This window comes from Athene noctua, chromosome 5 (assembly GCF_965140245.1).
Source record: "Athene noctua chromosome 5, bAthNoc1.hap1.1, whole genome shotgun sequence".
Taxonomy (NCBI): Eukaryota; Metazoa; Chordata; class Aves; order Strigiformes; family Strigidae; genus Athene; species Athene noctua.
This window is the reverse complement of record NC_134041.1, coordinates 66,949,355-66,972,984: the sequence shown is the minus strand read 5'-3', so window position 1 is coordinate 66,972,984 and position 23,630 is coordinate 66,949,355. Positions and strand designations below refer to the sequence as shown.

Below are 23,630 nucleotides of genomic sequence, written 5' to 3'. Positions count from 1 at the left end.
CTAAATTCACACAGCCACGCAGAAGGCCCCTACCTGCCAGTCTCTCCGAGCAGCGCCCGGGAGGAGAAGGGTCACCCCGGCACCTCCTGGCCCTTACTGGTGACCAGCACAGGCACCCCAGCTCTGCCGGGAAGGGGACTCAGCGTGTTACAGACAAACGTGGTCCCTGCGCTTCCCTGCGCTGTGCTAAGACACTGGGCTACTTTAAGAGGAGAGCAGGATGAGCCTGCTGTGAACTGACTGCAGAGTCACGCAGCCCCAGCCAGAGACACTCCAAAATGCTGTATTTTCAGGCTTGAATAACAACATTTTGTTGTATTTTATTGCTGTCAATAAATCAGTATATCTTTTTCTACAATTTGAATATCCTGAGGTGGATGAAGGATGTCTTGACCAAAATATGTTAATTCTAAAAAAACAGTTTAAATTTCAAATCCATTTATTACATGCTAAGATGCTCCAAGAAAAAAAACCCAACCGAACAACAAACTACTGGGAAGCCAATAATACTATAATCGTGAAAGTTTGCCTCAAGCTTTCCAGAGGAACCTTATTTAACAGTCACAGAGAGAGAGAGAGAGAGAGATATATGATGAAGAGTCTTAAATTTTTATAAAAGTCTTCAATGACTCTGGCCAGAACATAATTTTTAATGTACACATTTCAGTTGACAACTTTTGTAGTACAAAGCTAGAGAAGTGCATGCAAAAATATATTTAAAGTCAAAGAGCAGAAACATACCCGTAGTGCTGTGATTCTGAAAGGATCCCTAAGTCTTCCATCTTCATCTTTTAAATTATAACCTTCGGCTCTTTTATCCCTTTCACTTATTTTCCATAATTTAATAGTTTTATCTAAAACCAAAAATTCACATGCTTGAGAATGAATTAAATTCAAAATAGAAATCACTGAATAATGGAGTCAGCAGAGTGGATATGATTTATCTATCTAGGTTTCCACTGCTTGCAACAGAAAGGACCCTGATGGAGTCCTTTAAACAACATAATAGAGAACGTACAGCCCTCCCTATGGATACTTGAAGTACTTGGCCTTCAGCTATATTGTTTAGCAGAATTGATACATGAAAAACAAACAAAAAATATACCAGACACATGCACTTGGAGGCTGTGGATGGGAAATGCACGAACATATCAGTAAATGGAGAGGGGAAAAAAGGATGGATTCCATCTTAACTCCAATGCAATGTTCAGGTTGAATAAAATACAAGTTTCTGCCCGGACAGTAAGGCCTTACACCTGCTGTTCGCCAGAGTGACCCTTCACAAGGGAAGTTTCACACTCCCGTTACCAAACCTCACCAATAAGCCCTATATGACTATCTGAATTATTTTTAACAGGCAAATGCTAGGGAAAAAAACCCAACAAATTGATGAATTACGTGCACTATCTACCTTAAGGAAAAACAAGTTTGTCCCAGGTGCCTGCAGGAGCCAGCCAAAGGCCGTATGTGAGCACGTGTCAGGGTTCCGTGGACTTCCAGGCCCTCCCAGGCAAAGTCCTTCCGAGGGCAAAGTCAGCACGCGCTGAGCGAGATCCTCAGCTAACTGGAACCAAACCTCGCCTCCCCAAACTCCTGCCTATCTTTAAAGCATTTAGATGACACGCTGTAAAGACTGCCTTAAGTTTAGCAGGACTTAAATCAGTGCAAGATTATTTCCATTTCAGAGCCCAGCAGACTGAAGTCATTCCCACTTTTAAAATTTTGTGTGGCAGGGAGGATTATCAGCCCTTACACAGAGTCATGTAAGTACAAGGCAAAAAGTGATCCGAACTTTTAGGAACAAGCATATTCCTCTGACAGTAAGAGCAAGCTCTTCCATGCACAGTTCTGCATTTACCTTTACAGCTTGCTCCATGGTGTATCAAAACGAGACAGCCCTACACTCCCACAGACCTAGTACCACTGCTAAAATACTGCAAGAAATAAAAAACCCAAAGTGCATGAAAACTTGCAATTTCCAACTTGCAATTTTTTCACTGTTTTTATGTATTCTAAGAGGAAGACAGTAAAAATGGTGTAACTACACTCCTCCTAGAGCGGCTGTTGTCTTTTAAACAGCTGCTTTTCAAAGCACACATGATGTTTATTATTGGAAAAGCAGGAAGAGCATTGTAACCACAGCCTGGGTTCACAAAAAGATTAAACTTCAAAATTAGGACGATCAAGTCAAATTCAGACTTCTGCTAGAGTTCAGCATACCGGGAACCCGTTTATACAAAAACCGTGAGGCAGAGTGAGAGGGTGTGTCTCCCGAGAGCATGGCCCCTGTGCCCACAGAGCATACAGCCCCAACCGTGCCTCTTCTGCTCCGGCTTTCGCACGTTTACATACAGAAACCAGTAATTTACAGAGTATTACAATGAAAACACGTAATTAGAGAAGACATTAAACAACCCCAAAACACACCAGAGAACACACCCCCCCCACACACACACCCCCCCCAGTGGATCACAGGTGAGTTAACATTAAAATGACATAAAAAGTTCTTTGTGCAAAAATAAAGTGTCCTTACCATTTGTAGACAGCAGGAAATGAGCAGCATTCTGTTGCGGTAACCACCTAATTTTATTAATTTTTTCCTCAATTTCTAGACTTTTCAAGTAGTCAAACTCAGGTTCATGACTCTGAAAGGTACTGTAAACATTATATTCTCCCCTAGAATGAGGACGGCTTTTATTCTGCAAGGAAACACAATATTTCTTGAAGCTGATGTTACTCAGTTCATTAGAAATTGTACATACACAGTAATGACTAAGAATTGTCAGTTAGAAAGTAAACTTTTTACAACAGATCTTGATGAATTTTACACTTTGATGATACTGTATCTAGTTTAGCATCCCTACAGATTTCCTTTTCAAAACTTATCTTTATCCAGGCGCGTACTGGCAGCACACAGCGTACCGAGCCCGGCACAGAGGCATGCTCTCCCCAGAGGGGTTCCTGGGTTCGCTTGGGGAGGTCTCGGCTACACCACCTCTCCCAAGGGGTTTCAACAGAACGGGAGCAGAGAAATTAGCTGGGTCCTAAATTCTACACCACCAACTCCATGTCGTTAGTTTCTGCACTTCACCCGATTTCCATCCCCACCCTTTTCCAAAACTCATTCCTCTAATCGCCGCATATGGACATAACGTGGGGTTTCCAGACTAGGAGATAAGTGTTAAAGGACATAGGACATGGAGTAATGAAATAACATTTTTTATAAAAACACAATTGCAAAGTCATTCTGCTGAAGGCACAGCAAGATCAAGTATGAGCATCAGATCTATCTCCTCTTCTAGTCATTTTAAAACATGCTGTGTCCATGAGTGGCATCAAGGTTTATAATTAAGCTTTGACAACCTTTTTTATTATAAAAACTTGAAGTCTGGAATTACGTTTTCATCTAAGCTGTTCTGTAATGCTCGTCATGACGTACCAAAGACTGTTACAAACACACTGACAACTTCTCCCCTCTCAGAACTAGAAAACTGCTTTGTATTATCCTCACTTGGTAGATGCAGTAGAAGGGAACAGAGATCAAAGTCACAAGTATCCACCGATCTGCAGTATCAGATTTGCAGCAACTAGTTATCTGGCTTTTCAGGTAAGTTTCTGCTAGATAGCAGTTCATGTTTGGAGAACAGCCCCTCTTGTAGAGCTGCACCACCCAGAACTGCTGAAAAAACGAACTCCCCAAAACACAATCGGAAATCACTCGAGAAGCAGAAAATCCCTCGCCGAGGCAGGCAAGAATTGGTGCAGGCAGAGCCCACCTGCATGCGGGCTGGTGGTACGTTACTGGGGAAAAACCAGTAGTGCCACACACCACTGGGGACTGCTGGGCCAACCTACGGCTGCCAAGGCAACCCTGGCACTGGCACCCTTACGCTTCCATGCTCAACTTGGCAACGTTGAGAAGTTATTTCAGCTAGGGTTTTTTTCCTGCAGTGTCTCACAAGTATGAAGTTTTAGTTAACTCTGAGACTTTCTATTATTTTATTCCCTACTTGTTGTTTAACTTAAGCATTCCGGAGAGGGTTCCCTCACCTGACCCTATTCAGTGTAGTTATCTACACTACCTTGCCACCCATGTTTTGAGCAAGCTGCCTTTTCTGGCATTAGGCAGTGGTCTCACTCTTTACTCACACATTTCATTGGAATAATTAGCTGCTTGGAACTGAAATAATGCCAGATGAGTTCAGGGCAGGATGCACAGCACTACAGCCCGCCTTCCCAAATTAAACTGCACGGGAAATTTTATAACTATCCTAAGTTGTTGTTAACCTAGTTAACCTAGTCTAAAATCCACACTGTTTAAAAGCACTGGCTGTAACATTTTATTAAGGTATTGCATGCTTATTTTAGTTTTTTTTCCTCCACCCCAGAAATTCTGCAGCTTTGCACATGACAACAGAAATGACCCTTATGCCCAACTCCTCCCTACAGTGTGAGCGTGCTCCCAAGGAGACAGTTGAATATTCCTGTATGAACAGTCTGACTTTTTTTTCTACACTATGAGGAAATGATGTGACAGCTGGGTTTTGACTTACAGAACAACTGAGACTGACAGCTGAAAGCCAACCAGTAATAGTTCCACTCTAAACAAGCATCAAGAAAGTCAGATCCTGAGCAGGTGGACACTTTTGACCTTGATCTCTCTGTGCCTTAGTTAAGTCTATACAGCAGACTAAATGATAAATGAGCTATGAGCTGTCTAGGTGTAGTAGTATAATATTTCAGCAGCTTTTTCAGCAATAGTATTTTCATTTCACTACCTCTCAAAATCCACCCAGTTTAACTGGTAAGTCACCTCTGGGAAAAAGTTTTATAAATAATATCGCAGTGGGGATGAAATGCAAGATATCAGACAGCTGTTTGTTAACTGAGCATCATTTGAGCCACACAGCGAAAGAAGTGGGATTCTGCTGAAAAAAGCTACAGCTCTGAAGATTAGTATACTGCACGCACAAACCAGCTGAATTAAAATTCCACAATCAATTTTGGTATTTCTGATCCCGGAGAAGGCTTGTAACCAAAGGCTCAAATTCCCATCAGCTCTTCAAAGGAAAGGAGAAACATGCTCTTCAGTGGTGGGGGAGAGGGGGAGAACTGCCACGTGGGGTATTGATTTTAAAGAACATCCATTCCAGATTGCTCCCAGACATGACAAGGCGTGACAATTAATTTTCAGCATTTAGTGCACTTTTCCAATACACAGTGTTTCTCTGGACAGAAAAAGCTCAGTGATATATCTGCCCTGATGAACGGACAGAATACATTATAGCGTTATCACACCACCAAGTACCACTGCAAAGAGCCAGCTGAAAAGCTGCGTCACTGTAGGAGGGAGAGTCTTCCTCCCCTTGGAACTGAAACTGCCCCAGTGTTTCTGGAGAGGTAGCTGTTCCCACTGGTTTTGTTTCATACGATCCTAAAACACATCAGATGTTCAATCCTTCAGTTTTTCAACCAATCTTTCCCGTTGTCCTTGCAGCCTAACTTGTATCCCTTTTAATAAGCTTTTCTTACATTATCTTCAAAAGCACTACAGTCTGTCTTAGATCAACCTCACCAAGTGTAAAGTTTAGCAGAAAGCCCAAAGGCAATCCGGCAAAATGATACTGAGCACACTAGGTACATACATAAAGAACTCACTTGTATTTTTGGGACTTTTTTTTTTTTTTTAAGGAAGGAAGGGAACCACCACCAAACTAACCCACCAAGTTTAGCACAAGGCAGATATTTAGAAATTTGGCTAATGCAACCATTTAAACCTCACGGCATGAAAAGATGAAGAGAGACTGTGCAACACAAGAACAGTGTAGTAACAGCACTTTTGTTTTTCAAGTCACTGACCTCTTGTTCCCTTTGAAATATAACCACTCTGCCACCTTTGTCTCCTGTTGCAAGAAGATCACCAGAGTAATTAAATTCAACTGTTGAAATAATATCAGCTGTAAACAGAACAGAAATAAAATAGCACTGTAATGTGTAAAGCAAATCAAGATGTTTCAAGATGCGAACACAAACCAAAATTGCAACTTGTATTAATGCAACAATACAACTTCTTGATTGACACCAACAGTACCCAGAAATTAAGCCATGTCTCAGAGTCTGACAGAACTTTATTTACAATCTACAACACTTCCTCGTTTCCCAGTTCACGCTTTTGAGGGCCTCCCATCATAAGAGAGCGGCAGAAAATCCAAACTGTGTGTTCTCCCTGCGGACAGTAAATGCTGCGATGCCCGAGGGAGACGTGCCCGGGCAGCGCTTCCAGCGGGCACAGAGCCCCGGCGGAGCCCCCGACCGACGGCGCCGCCTCTCCCCGCAGCTGAGCCTTCAGGAACCTCAACCGGGCAGCCCCCTTCTGCCAAAGGGAAGGCAAAAATAAAGAACGGAAGAAAATGCTTCCAGTTGAGCTTCCTGAACCCATTCTGTGCAGAAGCATCAGCCCTACGCAGGAGGAGGACGATTGCTGCTGGAGAACAGGAGAGCAAAGGAAGAGACTGCGGGGCCTCCAGTTTAAACTCCCTGAAGAGCCCTTGGGACTGAACCTTGAAAACAACTGGTATTTATTCACCACTACACGCCACAATTAATCCTTGGAGGTGGCAATAAAGAAATAATTGCCATTAAACAATCTTTAACCAAGGGGCAGAGAGATAAGGGGCTATAAACGTCTGTCACAGGTTTTAGGCATATGGTAACAAAACCAACAAACCACTCGGCATAAAATTGTAAGTAAACATTTATCCATATGTTGCTTTCTAGCCATGCAAATATTTCATTATATGACGCAGGTAAAAAAATTGTAAGATTTAAAGTAAAGGGTATCAATTAGTTTCAAAGTTTGCAATTGGAGACTAGATGAAAACTACTCCCCTGGGTTGGTTTTGATGTGCTCTTTTAAATTCTTTTCAAGAATCCCCCACTCTTATGAGAAAGGTGATTAGGAAGTTTAATCAGTTTTCCCAATATATAATTCATATTTCATCTTTTATTAACAGATGCCCTTGAAGCAGTTTTTTTCCTAGTGTATAAAGATCATGATTTACCTTCTTTGATTAAAAAAATTATTAAAAAAGATCTGTGTACAGATTTATCCCAGCCTTCAAAATTATGTTACTAACCTGCTTCTGGACACGTCTATTTTTACATTCCCCTTTCTTTAAACGGTTATGGAAAGATTTCATTTTAGTAAAGAACAGGATGGTGGCTAATCCCAAACCCTCAACAGACCCAAACCACTGGAACAAACCCCACACCCGTGCTGCACATACTCCCTACTGAAAACACCAACCTCTCCTCAGCTGACCCACTTTTAAAAATTACCCACATGGCTCGTTTCTAGCTCGCCTCCCGCCCCGTTCACGGGCTCCTCAGCAGGCACCCTGCCGCCCACCGCGGCGACCACCACCTCCAAGTTCCCAAGTCAGCAGCCACGGAGCTCCTGGCAAAGCTGACCCTTCAGCGCTGACCCCCTCCCAAGCCATTTTCACGAGGCTTCTCACCAGGCACGCTGTCAGAACAGAAACTGATCCCCCTGTTCTCTCTGCACCAACTCCACATTTTGCAGCCAATTTCTGGTATGTGGCCATTTGCCTCTGTAACAGGCTATGCAGAGAGTACTGAAAACACAAAACCAACCCCAAATCCTTCCCTTCTCTAAACTGCTAAAATGAATTTACAGCAATTAAGTAGTTACCTACAGAAAAGAGCAGATGGTATGAAGGTTTCGCTAGTACTAAGTGATCTCTTACTTTAGAAATTGCCTTAGGATTATGAGCTTCTAGTAGCACAACACTGATAAAATCTTAATATATACATACACGTACACACACACATCCTTAAATATGTATTTTTATACACACATACACATAAATAAAAACCTTAAGACTATAGAGTGGTACAATGTGTTCAATCCAAACATATAATTAGACAAGCTACATATTTCCACTTAGCATAAAGATCCACTTTGTCAAATCTAGACCTGCACATGAGCACAGCAATAACATTTCACCGAACCTCGGTGTTAAAACAAGGAGCAAAATGCCCAAGTTTAAACACTGACACAAGATCTGTCAGCTTGCATGTGAATGGGGTCCCTGTTCCTCTTTGCAAGGTTAAGGAAAACTCAAATTACTGATACACTAAAACCAGGTTATCAATACTAACACCTGTCCTTCCTGTACTAGAAATAAAGGGGGCCAAGAGACGATGGACAAACAATTTAGATGGTTATGAAGAGACTAGTTTCTAGCTCACCAATGAATCTTGTTCAGATGTTTTACCCCAGGCAAGTCAAAGGAATGTACAGGGTACCTTGTTTGTCATTTTAACCATTTCTAAAATACACTTTCTATGATAGATAAGAAAAAAATTGTCAGCCTGCAATGCTGATACGCTGCTTCGCTCTTCCAAAGCTTGCCACCTTCCTCTGATGTAATGTCTCAGACCTTGCCTGGGTCCTCAGACAGGCAAAGAATTATTACACACCCAGAAGTGGATGAACTGGTCCACGTAAAGCTTTTTGTTATTTTGGAACTTTTTTCTTTCTTAAGAAAAAAACCCCAAACCTAAACAAGGCCCTTTTGTAACAATCTGTATATGTATTTGGTAATCGTGAAAATGTTTTAAAGGCAGCTTATTCCTCCTGCCTGACAATCATGGGGAAAACAAGATGTTTGAGAATTGAGATTCAATGTCACAAAAAGAAATCTCTGCATATGTGGCCAATATGGCTGTTGGGCTTTAATACTGATCCATGCTAATTATTTTCACAATTAGATGTTTGTTTTGTGCCCAATGCATGCCTAAATTGTGTGAATATATAAATTATAAGCCATTACAAATGGCTGGCTGGCTAGGAAATTTTATAGTTACAAATACCAAATGTCAAGACACAAGCAAAGAATTTTGAACTAAAATGCAAAAGCTAGTGAACTCGCTGGAGATGGAATCTTAATGAAATTCTACTCCAAGACTGACAATAGTGCTAGAATAACAAAATTCCTACATCCCATTATCACTCAATTATACACAGGAAAAAACTCTGGGGAATTTTGAGACACTATGGGAAATCAGTAAGCTAAGGGTAAAAAAACCCCAAACCATGAGGTAAGCAATCGGTGACCTGATAGAGTAATTCTATGACATTTTCAGTACTCTACTCAAACATTAAGGAGCCCTCAAGTTACAAAGGTTTATCAGTAGCAAAACTAATATTCTACTACCACAAAAATCTGCAAGCCATTCGACCATGGATCATTTTTACCCTTTGAGACACCAGTAAACATCCCAGAAGTGACTCCTTAACAGACACAATTATTTCAAACAAAAATCACAAACCCCACATTTCCATTTAGTTTCAAAAAGGGAAAAAGATATTAACTTCTCTCATGCACACTATCAAAGCTTTTATTGAATCATTTGCTCAAAATACACTCTGCACCATTTTTGCTTTAACATGCACGTGAAGTCAACACCAGTTGTCTGACACAACTATTATTTCCTAGCAGTGCCATCTAGCCAAACATCATGTTGGGTTCCTTCACCATGTTTCCACAGTCCTTAACATAAAACAGACACTAGCCAAATTCTATAGTTTAAAATAAAATGCACAGGGAGATGGTAAACAACATGCATGAGTGGAGAATGCTTCTCTTTCCTCATGGACTACCAGCTGGAAAAAGCACCTTGAAATTTTCAGTCAGCACTGAAATTGCACGTTGCCAACATCTGTTGACAACATGCTATATGGAAACAGGTAAGCAGGGAGGGGGACATCAGGACAAAAGTATTAGAAACTTTTTTCAAGTATTTTCTCAGTTAAGAAATTTGGAATCTGATGAATCAACTTTTTTTTAATATATAAAAGGATGAATTAAAACCAGTTTTCCCTACAGGCATCTTTAATTGAACCTATCAATCCCCAAAGTAATTCCACCCAGTATCCTCAGCACTATGCTATCTCAAAGCAGGTAAAATAGAAAAGAAATTACAAGAGTAGAGGTAAACCACAAAATTCATTCCAAACCATCACTCCATGTTCTGCTCAACATACTTCATCCATTTACATTCACTCTTTACTTCAAGGCAGCTTAAAACTTTTAGGAAAAAAACAAAGCAAGCCTTTGCAGGTTCTTCATCATCGCATTAACTTTGGAATTTTTAAAGCTTTTTTATTATATGTCATATCTCTTTCTTATGTGTACAAGCACCAGTCTTACTTCCCCGCAGAATATTTCAGCCTTTTCTCCATATGAGCAAAATAACTCACAATGGAATGGGGGTGAGGAAAGACAAACTATCCTGATACTTGCTCATGTACAGCATCCCAATGCACTCTTCTCACACACAACCTTGGTGATTATGATTTTCCAGAAACAGAGAGGTTTGTCCCTCCAGTTTTGTTCCAGTGTGGCTAGGACTCTCTCCTGGAAATAGCCAGGTAAACTTTCCTCCTGTGAACCATGGAGAGTAGCAACACCTGGGGCTTTACAGTAAGATATTAGTCTGGCAATATTTCTTTCCAGACATGAAAAATTAATGTTTAGCCTCACTTTTGGAAAGGAGTTCTTAGTTACAGTCTACATACAGAGTAGTAAACTCCTACCTGTTTTCAAAGCTACTATATTAAAAGCATTGCTGGCAACTGAACTATGATTCTGCAGAATCCCCACATCTAAAATCACTAAGCACTTCCATGGGTAGTAAACACCCTCCCAACACATCAGAAGGCTACGAATCCCCATCTCTATAATAACAACGCAGTGGGAAACACTCTCAGTGACTCAGGAGACTGCCCTGTAAGCCTGGATGGATGTTTCAAAATTCATTGTAAGTGCTCTAAGCCTTTTACCATCATTGCTGAATATTAACCTCCCTGTATCACAAAACTTGTCATAATTCTGTTAAAGTTCTCCAATCTCCAAAGCCTCCTGGGCTAGTTACACCGGGAGGCAAAGGGGGACGGGATGACAGAGACCAACATTTGTTTGGATTTTGAGATGACAGCAAGCTTAGACCTGCAAACTAATTTAATCCCACAAAGGATTCATACTAGGTATTTCTAACTGACACCGATCTCCACGTCTGGGCTCTCTGTTTAGGTAATGGAGAACGCGAAGAGATTCAGAACAGCTAAACTATATGCCTAAAATTAGCTACCGTGAACTTTTCCTCTCTGAGCTGGCTGCACATTGCTACTTCGGTTAAAATCCAAAACCTGGAAAAACATAGTTCCTTCATGGCTTACCCAGCAGATCAATGAACCTGCTAACTCTAAGTTCATGCTTAGCACTAACTAGACACAAGCAGCATCAAGTTCTCACTCATTTTTTGAAGCCATTCAGAGACTTTTGTCAAAAGCCAACAATCCTCTAACATTTAATGAAGAAGGAAGTCGAACTGTCAGTTTTCAAACATGGTCTAAAAAGGGGACTGCTCTAGGGGATCTAGGCTACTTCTATGGGATTCTACCTTAAAATTTTCCAAATATGTAATGGACAACACACCACATTGAGCACACAGACTGATAACAAAATGTGTGTTAGCAATCCCATCTCCTGTCCCTCCCCTTGAAAAATATTTTTCATACACAGCACCTTTTCCATGGTCTGCCCTAGAGATCCAAAGGACAAACTGCTTTGAGTACTGTGAAACTCTCTGAAGAGGCTCACGCTTTGAGAGGCAAAGACTGGGTCTGGACCAAAGCCAGACGGCTGGCATAAACTGTAAGGGAGATTGCCAGGGGAAACTAAACATAGAAAGAACGTTTCTGTGCCTGTAATCAAGATCAAAGGTGACACACCTTTCCCCCCGCCACATGGAGCTACTCTACAGAGCCTTTCATTCTGCAGCTGCAGAAAGCTGTGGAAGACGTTGCATGGTCTCCTCCAGTTGACGGGAATGAAGCAGAGCATCCAAGGGGGTAAGTGCAGGTTATGTGCTCCTAAATCAGCCTGCAAATCAGAAGTTGGGATCTCCCCGGCACGCGGTGCTGAACTGCAAGACGTGACAGCAGGACGAACAGTGACAACGCGCTACCCCCAGGTACGACTGGTGAAAAACGTGGTCGGGGCCTGCACAGAGAGCGGCAAGGAAGCATCGCCTCAGAGTGAGCACGGCTCAGAGCCAAATAAAGAAATGTAAATGTAAAAGTAAGATTAGCGAAAGAAAAAAGATAAGTGACCTGTTAGAGGGAACAGATTATCAGAGAGAATGAAGAAATCTAGAGGCTAAGACCTGCTGAACAGTAAATAATACAAAAAACGTTTTTAAGAAAAAAAATCGTGTTTGAGCTTAACAAGCTACAGACACAGGGGGACGCAGAACTGCTTGTCACTTAACTGAGAGTAATTGGAAGAGAACGCTCCCCAGACATCACCAGTGGTGTCTACCTGCATTAAAAGGCTTCTGGGGCGGGGAGAGGGGAAGCAGTTAGTGTAAAGTCTGACAGTTCTTCAACCTGGATGGCTACAGCCGTCACACCAGGGGGGAGCAGAGCTCCGCTGGCAGGCTCTGTGCTCCCAGCCTCAGCCGCTACGTGTCCGGGCAGGCGAGCAGGAGCAGAACCGCAGTTACTGCGGGTTTCTGACTTCAGCACTGGCTGCCAGCCTTCAACCTCTCCCTCCTCTCTCCTTTCTGTACCTTTCACCGATTTGCTTCCAGGTGAAGGAGGATTTTTCCCACTACGACTGCCAGAACAGCCCATGAAAGACTGGTGTTACTCTGCAGTGAGGATGGACTAAGATTGGTATTGCTCCTAAAAGATTTCCTAAAATACTGTTTCTTAATTAACAGTTGACAGAAATCAGATTTCTATTTCAGAACTGTACTGAAACGTGAGCTGCACTTTAAAGCTATCAATAATCACTTGACAACATACATACTCATAGAAGTTGCACAAAACCACCTCTTTTTTAGAATATGCCACTTCATACACTCAATTTTTAGATTTCCACTTTTATGATTCATTGGAAGAGTTAACACAGAAGTGAGATGTATTGGAAGACAGGAAAACAAACCAAAGGTGGTACAGTTTTGCTCAGATCAAATTTCTTCCAGCTTACGCTGCTAAGCACTCTGCCAACCTACAGTATCCATCAGGTCTAACAATTTTTTATGCCCTAATACTCCAATAACTTGCAAAATGACTTGAATTGCATTTAAATACCTGGTACAGTTTAACTCCATCCAAAGTAACTCTGCTTTTTGAGCTAATTTTAATCCTGGAACGGATCTGAGGTCAGCCGAGGGCAGGAACGGGGCACGTGAGGCGGTTCCGCAGCGGCGCGGCGCCTTGGCCGGCACGGCACAGCCCCAGGAGCAGCAGAGGCTGGTCGAAGTCAGCCCGTGGCAAACGACAAATGAGTGTTTCTCTCAGAATGGCTGCCAGGTCCCGCCTGGAGCCAAAGCCCCCGGGGCTCACCGAGGTGTCCAAGAGTTCCTACGACCTGTTCCAAGGGCTGGCCCAAACCCCCCGAACCAAACACCTGCTCAGGTGATTTAACACACCTAGGAGTCTGCATCGTGTAAGAGACAGTTAGTGCAATTCCCTCATTGAGGTAGGTTTGCATTTTCTTTCCAGTGTAACCAGACTGTAATGTGATGCTGGAAGTCCTTTGAATTATATTTAAAAAAACAACCGTCTCCACTGAGTTTAAAGTGCATGTAGTTGTCTAGAGGTATTAGTACAAAGAAAGGGTAAAGCAGCAGCAAGAAAAGAGCGTAGTAAAGCTGAACTTGAAGACAGAAATAAACGTTACCTTCACGCTTGCCAAGGCTTGCTGTGCCTTTTCTTACAAGCAATGAGAACTTACGGAGTCTATTTATAATATTCAGGACATAGTCCAGTATTCTGTCTGCAAATGGATTGCCTCAGTATTATTTTCTTTTAACCTCTGGAATAGTAATTCCAACAATCTTTCTCCTACTGGAATTATATTTAATTAATTGGTTGTTACTCAGTTTGGTTTTTCTCAGCAGTTCACTGTCATACTTTTCATTGTATTTTCATTAAGTTAATAAAAGTCTTAACATGATGGGTAAACACCATTTTTCATCCAGTTACAGTTTTCACATCTTCCTTTTCTTTTTTTTTTTTACTTTAAATAAGGTGGGTTTTGCCATTTCTGATCAAGCTTCTCCACTAGATGTTAAAATACTCAGCAAGGGGCGGGGTAACGAGCACGCACGGGAACCGTATCCGAGATTTCCTGGGTGAACAGGTAACAGCCACCCTTCCGCAGAGACAAACGGCAGCGGCTCTCACCCTTCACAGACCCACACCGCAGATGTAAAGGCTTGGACTAATTTCTGTATTCCCACTGCTCAAAATGCTTCAGTCTGCCTTCCCACCTTACAACCCTGCAACTGATACTGCCGACCCAAGCTGTTTATCCTTCACTCGTAAGCTAAGCATTCCTGCAGCTTCATGTTTTAATCAAAGTATCATCCAGCTACACCTAGTAATTTGTCTGCTCTTGTAGTCTAGTGGTTGCTCAGTCTTTTAAAGGATTTTCTAACCTGTTGTTTAATATTCCACCTGCCATCTTTCACTGGTATTGAGGGTTTTTTCCCCTCAACACCCATAAAGCTACTGCTCTGTAGTTTTCTGTCAAGACTATCCTAAGTTTCTTTTATGTGTCTGAGTCAGGAAGAAGATGCTAGATGCAAAAGTGAACTTTGACAGCGAAATAAGGCATTCACGAACCACTTCTGACTGCCTGTCTCCACCTAGGCCATAGATTTCCTAGTTTCCTTTGCAAAAAAAGAGTGATATCCTTTTGATAATTCTCAGAATGCTAAACATTTCTGTACTTATATTCATACTCCTCCTGCCCCTGCAGTTTCATTAACCCATCAAGGGCAAGGAAAAAAGAAACAAAATGTGATACCATGATAAAAATTACAGATTTAAATTCATGTTAGCTGGCAGACTAGATTCTCTTCTCCACAGAAAACTGAGAAGACATCATCTGACATGACCATTTTTGTGAAGCCTGAAGATCATCTGGAGCTTTTTTTTAAAAAAACCCATAGCTATTCACTTGTACATCTGGGCCTCCTCACTGTGAGGAGTCATACTCGACCACTTATGAGAGAGAGAGGAAGACCCAAAAGTTCACTAACATCGCAGTTCTCTCACACACCACCTTGTCTTAACAGTCTCCAGAGTCACTCATCTGTTATATCCAGTAAGATAGTGCAATTTACTTTCCAGTGGCATAACACTCTGTTTTTTTCTGTGTCTGACAGAACTGGAATTCAAAAGATGACTCGTTATTAAATACTACTGGCTGAGAACAGCATTTTTAGGTAATAGCGTGTTGTGGAATAAAGGGTGAAGACAAACTCTTGGTCCATGGATTGTAGGAAGACCCGTGATTGAAGTGGTCTACTTAAAGCACTAAGACTACTGCCTCCAACAGGAAACCAATATATACTACGTGCTCAGGTCAAAACTGCAAAATATTATTTCTGCCCACATTTAAAAAACACCAAACCATTTCCCAGAGTGGATATTATCATGCAGAACACCATATACAACACACACAAAGCAGGGAAGATCAAGAAAACTTTCAAAATCTTTGGTGCCTGCAAGAAATGGTGGCTCTTCAGACTATTCTTAACAGTCCTTTGGGGAGCAGAGATGCCCTGCCAAAGGATCAAGGCAAATCCTACAACTACGTAGCGCCATAAAGCAGGGAGAAGTGCATTATGTTTTAGGGAGGGTAAAAGAACAGGCATTTGAAGTCCTGTTTATGGCAAAACACTGTTTTTCAAGGAAAAAACCCAACAAAACATAGCTTAAAATCCCACCATCTGCCTCACTCCAGTGGTGACACCTTCAGGGATAACCAATTATTTACGGTGAAAGGAAACAATCCATATGGCTTAATAGCGGAGTTGTTACTAACAGTTTCCAATTCTTACAGAAAAACAATCATCTGGAAGATAGCAACTGATTCTGGCATTTCTTCCATGCAATTTTAACCAGATGTCAAATAGCTGTCCCTCTCGGAATATTTTTTTTTTTAAATCTGAAATCATGCCAGAATTTGCTTTAAAAACAATGAGAATAGGCCTGTCAAATTCCTGAACAACACAAGAGCATTTTTAAACCCCTGATTTGCAAAGACAATTTAACACTAAGAGTGTTTTTACACCACTTGCATCCAGACTTTAGAACAATTACAGAATATATATTTTCCAATATATTTTTATTAGATCATGGTTTTCTTTTCTACTTGTCTTCTGCATTCTGACAAACTTCTGAGGTGGACTGACTTAGCACTGTAACAAGCTTTAAAAGGAGAAGTAAACAATTTGTTAAACTGATGATAACAAGGTATTTCTTAGTTTATCAGTGCTGTCAACACCAATTACTAGGTGGAGAATTCTAAAAAAACCCCCAGAGATACAAAATTTTTTAACAAGCAGCAAATCCCATACAACCAGACAAGTATTCCCTAAATCAATGACAACTTTTTCTGAAGGACAAAAGTTTTGCCCATGTGAGATACCTTACAAGATTCATCCTCAAGCTGACCAACAGGAGCTTCCAAGGAGCTCTTGCCTCTTACAAAAGGGCATCATGTCCAGCATTTATGTGCAAGGCTACCATTTACACTCAGCTGCTTCAAAAAAGATTTCAAATGTAGCACTTAAACCAGGTTAAGCCTTAAGCTGATGAAGCTCCAGGAGGAAAGCAGTACCCGTTTCATTTGAGTAACTATACCCTCACACCACTTACATCTGAAACGGGGAGATACCTCTAGCCAGTGCCAGATTAGAACAGCATTTAAAGAAGGAAGAGCTCATCACAATCCCAAACCCCATACTGGCTGCTTTGAGAAACCCAAAGAAATCCCAGCGTCAGCAGCGGACCCCCCTGATCTCCACAGCATACAGGTTCACATTCTGACCAGGATCCGACAGTCTTCCCAGGACTTGAACTTGTCACTAGCACAAGTCGCTGAGGAAGGTTGCTCTCTCTCTCTCTAATATATTCTGCCAGAATTATTATCTCCTATCCTATATTATATATATTATTATATTAATATATATTATATCCAGAAGTGGATTATATGCAGAACACCTGGCCCAAGGGAATTTAATCTGGGCACGTCTGCACATTATTTAAGAAACTGTTTTATATTTTGCTTGACCAAAAAACCCAAAGCAGAACGTTTCTGGATGGTCAAAACAAATCAAACACTGAAATCACAAAACTGATTAGGTTTCCCTCAGCATTATTAAAAAGAACCCTGAACCCCTTGTGTTTAGAAAGTCAATTTCCACCAAAAAAGGTAATCCAAGAACAACAAGTTTCACAGGCAATCAGTATGGTTTTTGTAGTCACATGGTTTTATACCAACAACAAAATTACAACATAATTTAAAAAAAAAAGTAATTTAAGTTTGTTGCCATATTCAATATAAATTCTTTCACTCAATATGTTTTATCCTCCAATCCTCTTCCTTGAGTCCAGTTAAAATTTTCTGCTTTAGAAAACTATGTATTTCAGTAACTGGTATATTTTCCTGATCTTTTTTGAACGGCCAGATTGGTCACATAAACACTGCTCTTCTATTTATTTAAATAGAGCATTGTACAGATTTCAGTGATTACTCACTGAAGAAAGTGAATACACAGCAAAGAAAGAGGAGACAAAGCGATTTTCTATATTAATGATCTATTTAGAAAAAATCCTGGGAATGGAGATGGCACTTGCAAATCTAGCTACAGTGATTTGTCAAAGCCAGGTTAACATTTTTGTTAAAGCAATACACGTGAGAAACAACTACTGAATAGAAAATGCATTCTAGAATTGCACTTCAAAAAGAAAAGTGGCCTTTTGGTTAAATCACCTGGCTCTCAGGCTTTGTAATTTCAACTGCTGAATGAACTGCCTGTAAGAACATTTAGCAAAAAAGTCTGCATTTAGTAGTTTGACAGCTACTTTATGTTGTCATTTTCAGACTTCCTCCATAGAGCTTATTTTTCACAAAACAGAAAAGAGAAAAAAAAAAATTACAGAAATAGCAAGCTTTCGCTATCACAAAAAAGTACATTAAATTCAGTGGTTTTAGGTAATATTGCAGCAAGGCCTATTTCAAGGTATAGATGTACAGTGTGGTAAAAGATGTTTTAAAAAATGGTAACGAGCAAATATTTTCATAACTGGGGCCAAAAATCTAGCAAAGTAATTGCACCCTTATTGCATAGTGCTGAATCAAATTCAGGCAATTATTAGCAAATAAATTGTAGATCTTCTTTATTTAATTCCAATTTCAAGGCAAAAAACTAATGGGGGTGGTGAGGAAGCTCGCAAACCAGAATAAAAACAGTATAAACAATAAAGACAATGACTCACAAAAACTGTAAGTAGTTCTTGTATTCCAGTAGGAAAAAGAAACTCTAGTACCAGTTCTGCAAAACCAGGTGCTGAATGACTACTTATGTTAATTGCCCTGTGAAGAAAATTAAATTCCTGATACATAGTAGCATCATGCACAATCTGAAGTCCCCACTCCAGGAAAAGTCACATTAATAAGGTACATTCGGGAAAAATCCAGAGTATAAGTGTTGAGCATTATCATTGCTATTTCCCCTTCCTACTCCCTAGTTACTCAAACCAGAGAGCTCACCCCTCTCTAGCCAAAGAGCTCTGCCTCGGTGACGTGCCTCATCAGTAATGTAAGTTCCTCTTTGAACAGTCCTGTTACACACTTAAATAATTAACTGGGGTTAGGACATATTGGTGGTTCAAAACCCAGAAGCTTTCCAGCTCCACGCAAATTCACGTCGCTCAGCAATTGACTGGAAGTAAAGTGCTCACAGAAGTATCTTCTTTGCAACATGGAGAACTGACTTGCAGTCACAGAGGTGATAGAGCCTAAGAAAAAAGCACCATTTGGGAAACTCATAGAAGCTACTTAAATATATTTCCATGAGAATTCTGGGAACTTCATAACAGCACAAGTTGCAAAATATATTTGGGGGAAAAAAGGAAGAAAACAACTGAGTCTGAGTACTAGCTTGTTGAGCAGTTTTCAAGTCTATTCCTCCCATATCTATTATTTTCAATGGAATGCCAAACAAGTGGCATGAAAATGAAAACACTGTCAGCATAGTTCCCCTGTAGTAGACAGTAAGAAAAAATATTTACTTCATGCAGTAAAAAAAAGATCCAAACCCCAAGACGGCCACACACTGGCACTACTGCAAGTTATTTCACTTAATAAATACAGCCATTTCAGTTAATACAGAAAAAAAAATCAAATAAACAGTACAGAATTATGCTTCACACAGACTTCATGGTCTCTTTTCTAAATGCTGTTGTCAGCCTGAACAGTTTGAACACGGAAAACTTAAGAAAAAAGGAACCTTCTCTCATCAAAGTCGAGCAAAACTTCACATCGTTTCTACATAGCAGAGAAACGCTTTTTCCAGTTAAAACATTTCTTATTTTCTACTCACTCCAAAGCGTGCTGTGCTTGGGTTTCAGAAAAATGCTAAGGTGTGCCCCTTTTCTGTACTTCCACATCCCTATTTATAGCTCCCAAAATGTTAACAAGTAGGAATAAAATCTCTTCACAGCTGCTGGAAGCCTTTAAAATCTACTTTTTAAATTAAGCACAAATGACAGACCTGCACGCTCTCTCTGTTGCTCTCTTTGCGTCAGAGTGAAACTTGACAAGCCTGACAGACTCCATTTGTGTGGTGTTTTATTTTTTTTTTTTCTTTCTCCCTGGGTTTTATCACTGTCATTACTTTTTGTCCCCGGTGATTAGAATTAAAGAACAGGAGGAAGCCACCGTGTCTTCTCTCCCAAAATAATTATGCTTTCCCGAAATCAAAAGAAAAAATTCAAGCACGTCGCCCTGGAAGCCCAGGCGCTAGCTTAGTCATTGCAACACACACCCCATCCTCCGAGCCTCGGGCAGGGACTGGGGAGATGCTGCAGCTCAGCCGTTCCCAGCCGCGGCTCCTTCAGCGCGGGCGTGACACAGATGTTGAGAGAGGAGGGGAAAAAAAAAAAAAAAAAAAAAAGGGTGGTGGTGGCCGTGGCTCCGGCGGAGCGGCTGCCAGGGGACGGGAGCCTCCGGCAGGCACCGGCGCGGCAGAGCGGCGCGGCGCGGCCCTCCCCTTACCTTCCGCCACGTCCTCGTCGATCGCCCCCTTCACCTGCGAGAAGCACCACTGGAAGTCGTTGCTGCCGCCGCCGCCTCCTGCCACCCCTGCGGAGGGAAGAGGGGCGGTGAGGGGCGGGAGGGCAGCGGCGCCCCGCCGACCCCGCGCCCGGCCCCTGCCCCACCGCGGGCCCGCTCCGCCGCCGCACGGCCCGGCCCGGCCCAGGCCGCCCCGCCTCGGCCCCAGCCGCGGCCCGGTGCCCCGCGGGGCGGCCCCGCTCCCCCGGTCCCGTCCCCGGGGCGCTGCCTCCCGCCGCCCGGAGCGGCGCGGGGCGGCCCGGCCTTGCCGCGCCCGCGCTGCCCTCAGCCCGGCGGCCGAGCGGCGGGGCCGGCCGGCGCGGCCTCACCTGCCATGTCGCGCGGTGCCGGTGGGGCGGGGGCGGGCGGCCGCGGGGGGAGGCGCCGGCCGGGAGCGGGTCGCAGCCGCCGCCGCCGCACGGAGCTGCCGCCGCGGGAGGTTTCGGGGTTTCAAAATGGCGCCCATTGCCGGTCGGCCTGATCCGGTGACGTCATGGCCCCGGCTCCCCTCAGGGACGGGGCGCGCGCGGGCGGCGGGGCCGGGCCGGGCGGGGGGAGCGGCGGCGGCCGCGGGCCGGGGAAGGCCCTGCCGGCGGGGCGGGCGGCTCGGCGCTCGCAGGGGAGGCGGGGGAGGAAGAGGAGGAGGAGAGGGAGGAGGAGGAGGGCCGCGCCGCGGAGGCGCTCGCCGGGCGGCGAGCGAGGGTCCGGCCTCCCCGCTACAACCGGCGGAGGGCCGCGGCGGGCCGGGGCTGCCGCAGCGGCCTCGCTCCCGCCTGGGCACGGCTGTGGGACAACGGCGTTGAGACGCTTTCTGGTTTATGTCCCTTGGCTCCTACCCCCCGCCCGCCCCCGTGTGTAACTGCGGTGCTGCCGAGACACCGAACGCGCTTCCTGCTCGGTGCCCTGAGCGCCAGAGCCGGGGGGAGCGGGCCCGGCCCGGCCTCCCGGGAAATCACGGAGGGTCGGGGCGGCTCTGGGGGAGCGGAGGGGTGCGGGGGAGAGGCCGCTTGGTGCCGGCCGCGCGGGGTCTGTCCCCGAGCCGCGATGGCGCCAGGGGACGCGGGTGGTGCCGCCTCGGGGCGGTGGCACCGGGCACCCGGGGCCTCCCGGCCGCAGCGGCTCGGTACCGTCCCTGCCGGGAAGGGTGCGGGGATGCACCTCCCGCCTTGTAAGCTGCGAGTGTCCCCCATGCTGCCTTTAGTTTCGGCCTCTTTAGCGCTGATTGTGCCTATTTTTTTTTTTCTAAATCGACATAGATACTGAAGGCTGTGAACATGCAGCTTTTGCCCCTAAATCCTAAAGAACGGAAAGAAAGCAAAATTCATGTTGTGTTTTTCCAAAATTCCTGCGTCGGTATATTTTTGACCTGTAAGTCACTTAGAAGGTGGTTTAACGTGAGCGTGAAAGCCCTTATTGTTTCTAGGGAGGCGCTTGGAAGGGTAACGGGTCTGTGCTGTCACCTCGGCGGTGCTGGGCACGTTTCCTAAGCCGTGGTGGCCGTAGGAAATACCAGCAAAGGCCTTGCTGAACAGGGACCCGGTTACTCTCCCTGAATGCAAATGACAAAGTAGATCCTCTTCCTTAGGGAGTAAGAGCCGTGTTAGTGGTGAAGGACACTAAATGAAGTGCTCTGCACTGAGTCTTCCTCTCCTATGGAGCTGAAGTTCACCTGTAGAAGCCCCGGGATGGCTCTGCAGAAGGACTCGAGTTCAGTAAGGTTCTTCTCGGACACGACTTCTGCTCTTCAGCCTCTTCCCGATACCTTAGATACAGAAATGCATGACGTACGTTTTCTTTAATTTCTTAGTATGCTGCCTGTGCCCGTTTATGAATTTGTTACTTGATTTGTGATGTTTATGCTTTATGCAGTGTATTATGTATTTAAGAATTTAGATGTAATTATTCTCAGCTTAGTCTTTTGGATGCGTCTCCTTTGTAGGTATCCTTATGCAGTGTGTTATGTATTTATGAATTTAAATGAAATTAGTCTCAGCTTAGTCTTTTGGATGTGTTTCCCTTGTAGGTATAGGAAGGTAATCTTTTCAGGCAAGTGGGTATTAGTTGCATTTTATTTATTACCCAGTCTCTGTTCTTCAGAGAGAACTTGTGGAGCAAGTTCTGTACTTAGCAAAACTCCTACTTGTCTGTTGAAAGTTGTCTGATTTATTTTTTGATTGACGTGCACATTCAGCCCATAGCGGTTAGCCAGCTATATCCATATATAAAATCAATGTTATACCTGTGTTATAATTTTATGGATACCTGAAACTTGTGTATTGAAAAATGAAGAGTATTTCACAGAAATCCAAACAGTATTAGTTTTCTTTTTAAAGGAACTCGGTCTTGAAGTTTTTATTTTTGAACTTTTTTTATTGCTTTGTATTATTGAGAAAACGTTTAAATAAAAAAAAAATTAAGCGTGCTGTGAGCAGAATAGCTATAGCTCAGGTGCAGACTAGGCCTTGTGCCTTGAAATCTTGTTTCAGCTTGAAGTAAGCACTGCCTTTGTTCTGTTACTTATCCGAGAGGGGAGGTTTTATGTCACACTGTTGGCCCGAGTCTGCTTAATGACAGCTACTAGTCATGAATCAGGTCTGTGACCTGAGCTTCTAGGAATCTTTTAACAAGAAACATTCATTTAAAAGTTAAATAAAAAATCAGTGGAAACTGAGTCCATGCAAGCTGCAGCAGGGGAAACTCGGGTTAGATATACAGAAAGAGCTCTTCAGAGGAGGGTGGTCTGACACTGGAGCTGGGGCCCGGAGCGAGGACAAGTCCCGGACCTTGGGGATGGTCTTGACTTGACTGGCCACGGCTGTGAGCAGCCTGATCCACCTTTTAAGTGACCCTGCTTTAAGCAGGGCTTAGGGCTAGATGCCCTCTGGGGTCACTCCCAACTGAAGTAGTTGGGAGTCTATGATATACACTCAGTTAATTCTTACCTTAGTACTTCTGTGTGTGTGTTTTTGGCTTTTTTCCATTCTTTGGGCACTAATGTGTGCATCTGGAGTGAACCAGATGCCTTTGTATGCCATAAACTCATGTAAATTAATGAGTATATATAATCTGAGAGAGAGTTCAAATCTTGACACAGGTAAATCATTTTGAGGATATCCTGCTAATGTGAAGACAAGTTAAAATAGCTAATAATTAAGTTAATCTCTTGACAGGGGTGCATGCATTTTCATTTTTCTAATGTATGTGATTTTATGAGCAAGATCTTTTTTAAAGTGTTCTATTTTGTGAAGTGCTTTTTTATCAAAGTTAAATTCATTTGCAGAATGCACCTGTTCTCATTGGTTATATTCAAAGAAAAGGCTAATTAAAATGAAGGAACTATTTAGTTTTTACAAGCTTTCTAAAGTTTGGAACTCAAATTCAAAAGAATGTGCTGATAGAAGAAGG

At 43.1% G+C, this 23,630-nt stretch overlaps 1 protein-coding gene across 3 annotated transcripts in view; it reads right to left on the bottom strand.

Moving 5' to 3' along the window:
* The window catches only part of PPP2R2D (protein phosphatase 2 regulatory subunit Bdelta), a 29,655-nt gene extending 8,954 nt beyond the window's left edge, over positions 1-20,701 (bottom strand). The window contains exons 1-5 of one of the 3 annotated variants that reach the window (XM_074907982.1): positions 20,555-20,701; positions 20,169-20,255; positions 5,860-5,957; positions 2,534-2,699; positions 742-854 (exon numbers count right to left, since the gene is read on the bottom strand). In XM_074907982.1, coding sequence (XP_074764083.1) covers positions 742-854; positions 2,534-2,699; positions 5,860-5,957; positions 20,169-20,255; positions 20,555-20,561 — 471 coding nt within the window. In that variant the 5' untranslated portion in view covers positions 20,562-20,701. Of the gene's footprint in view, positions 1-741; positions 855-2,533; positions 2,700-5,859; positions 5,958-20,168; positions 20,256-20,554 lie in introns of those variants that run through there. The other 2 variants (XM_074907984.1, XM_074907983.1) reach the window with 2 other exon arrangements.
* Positions 20,702-23,630: the final 2,929 nt, after the last annotated feature.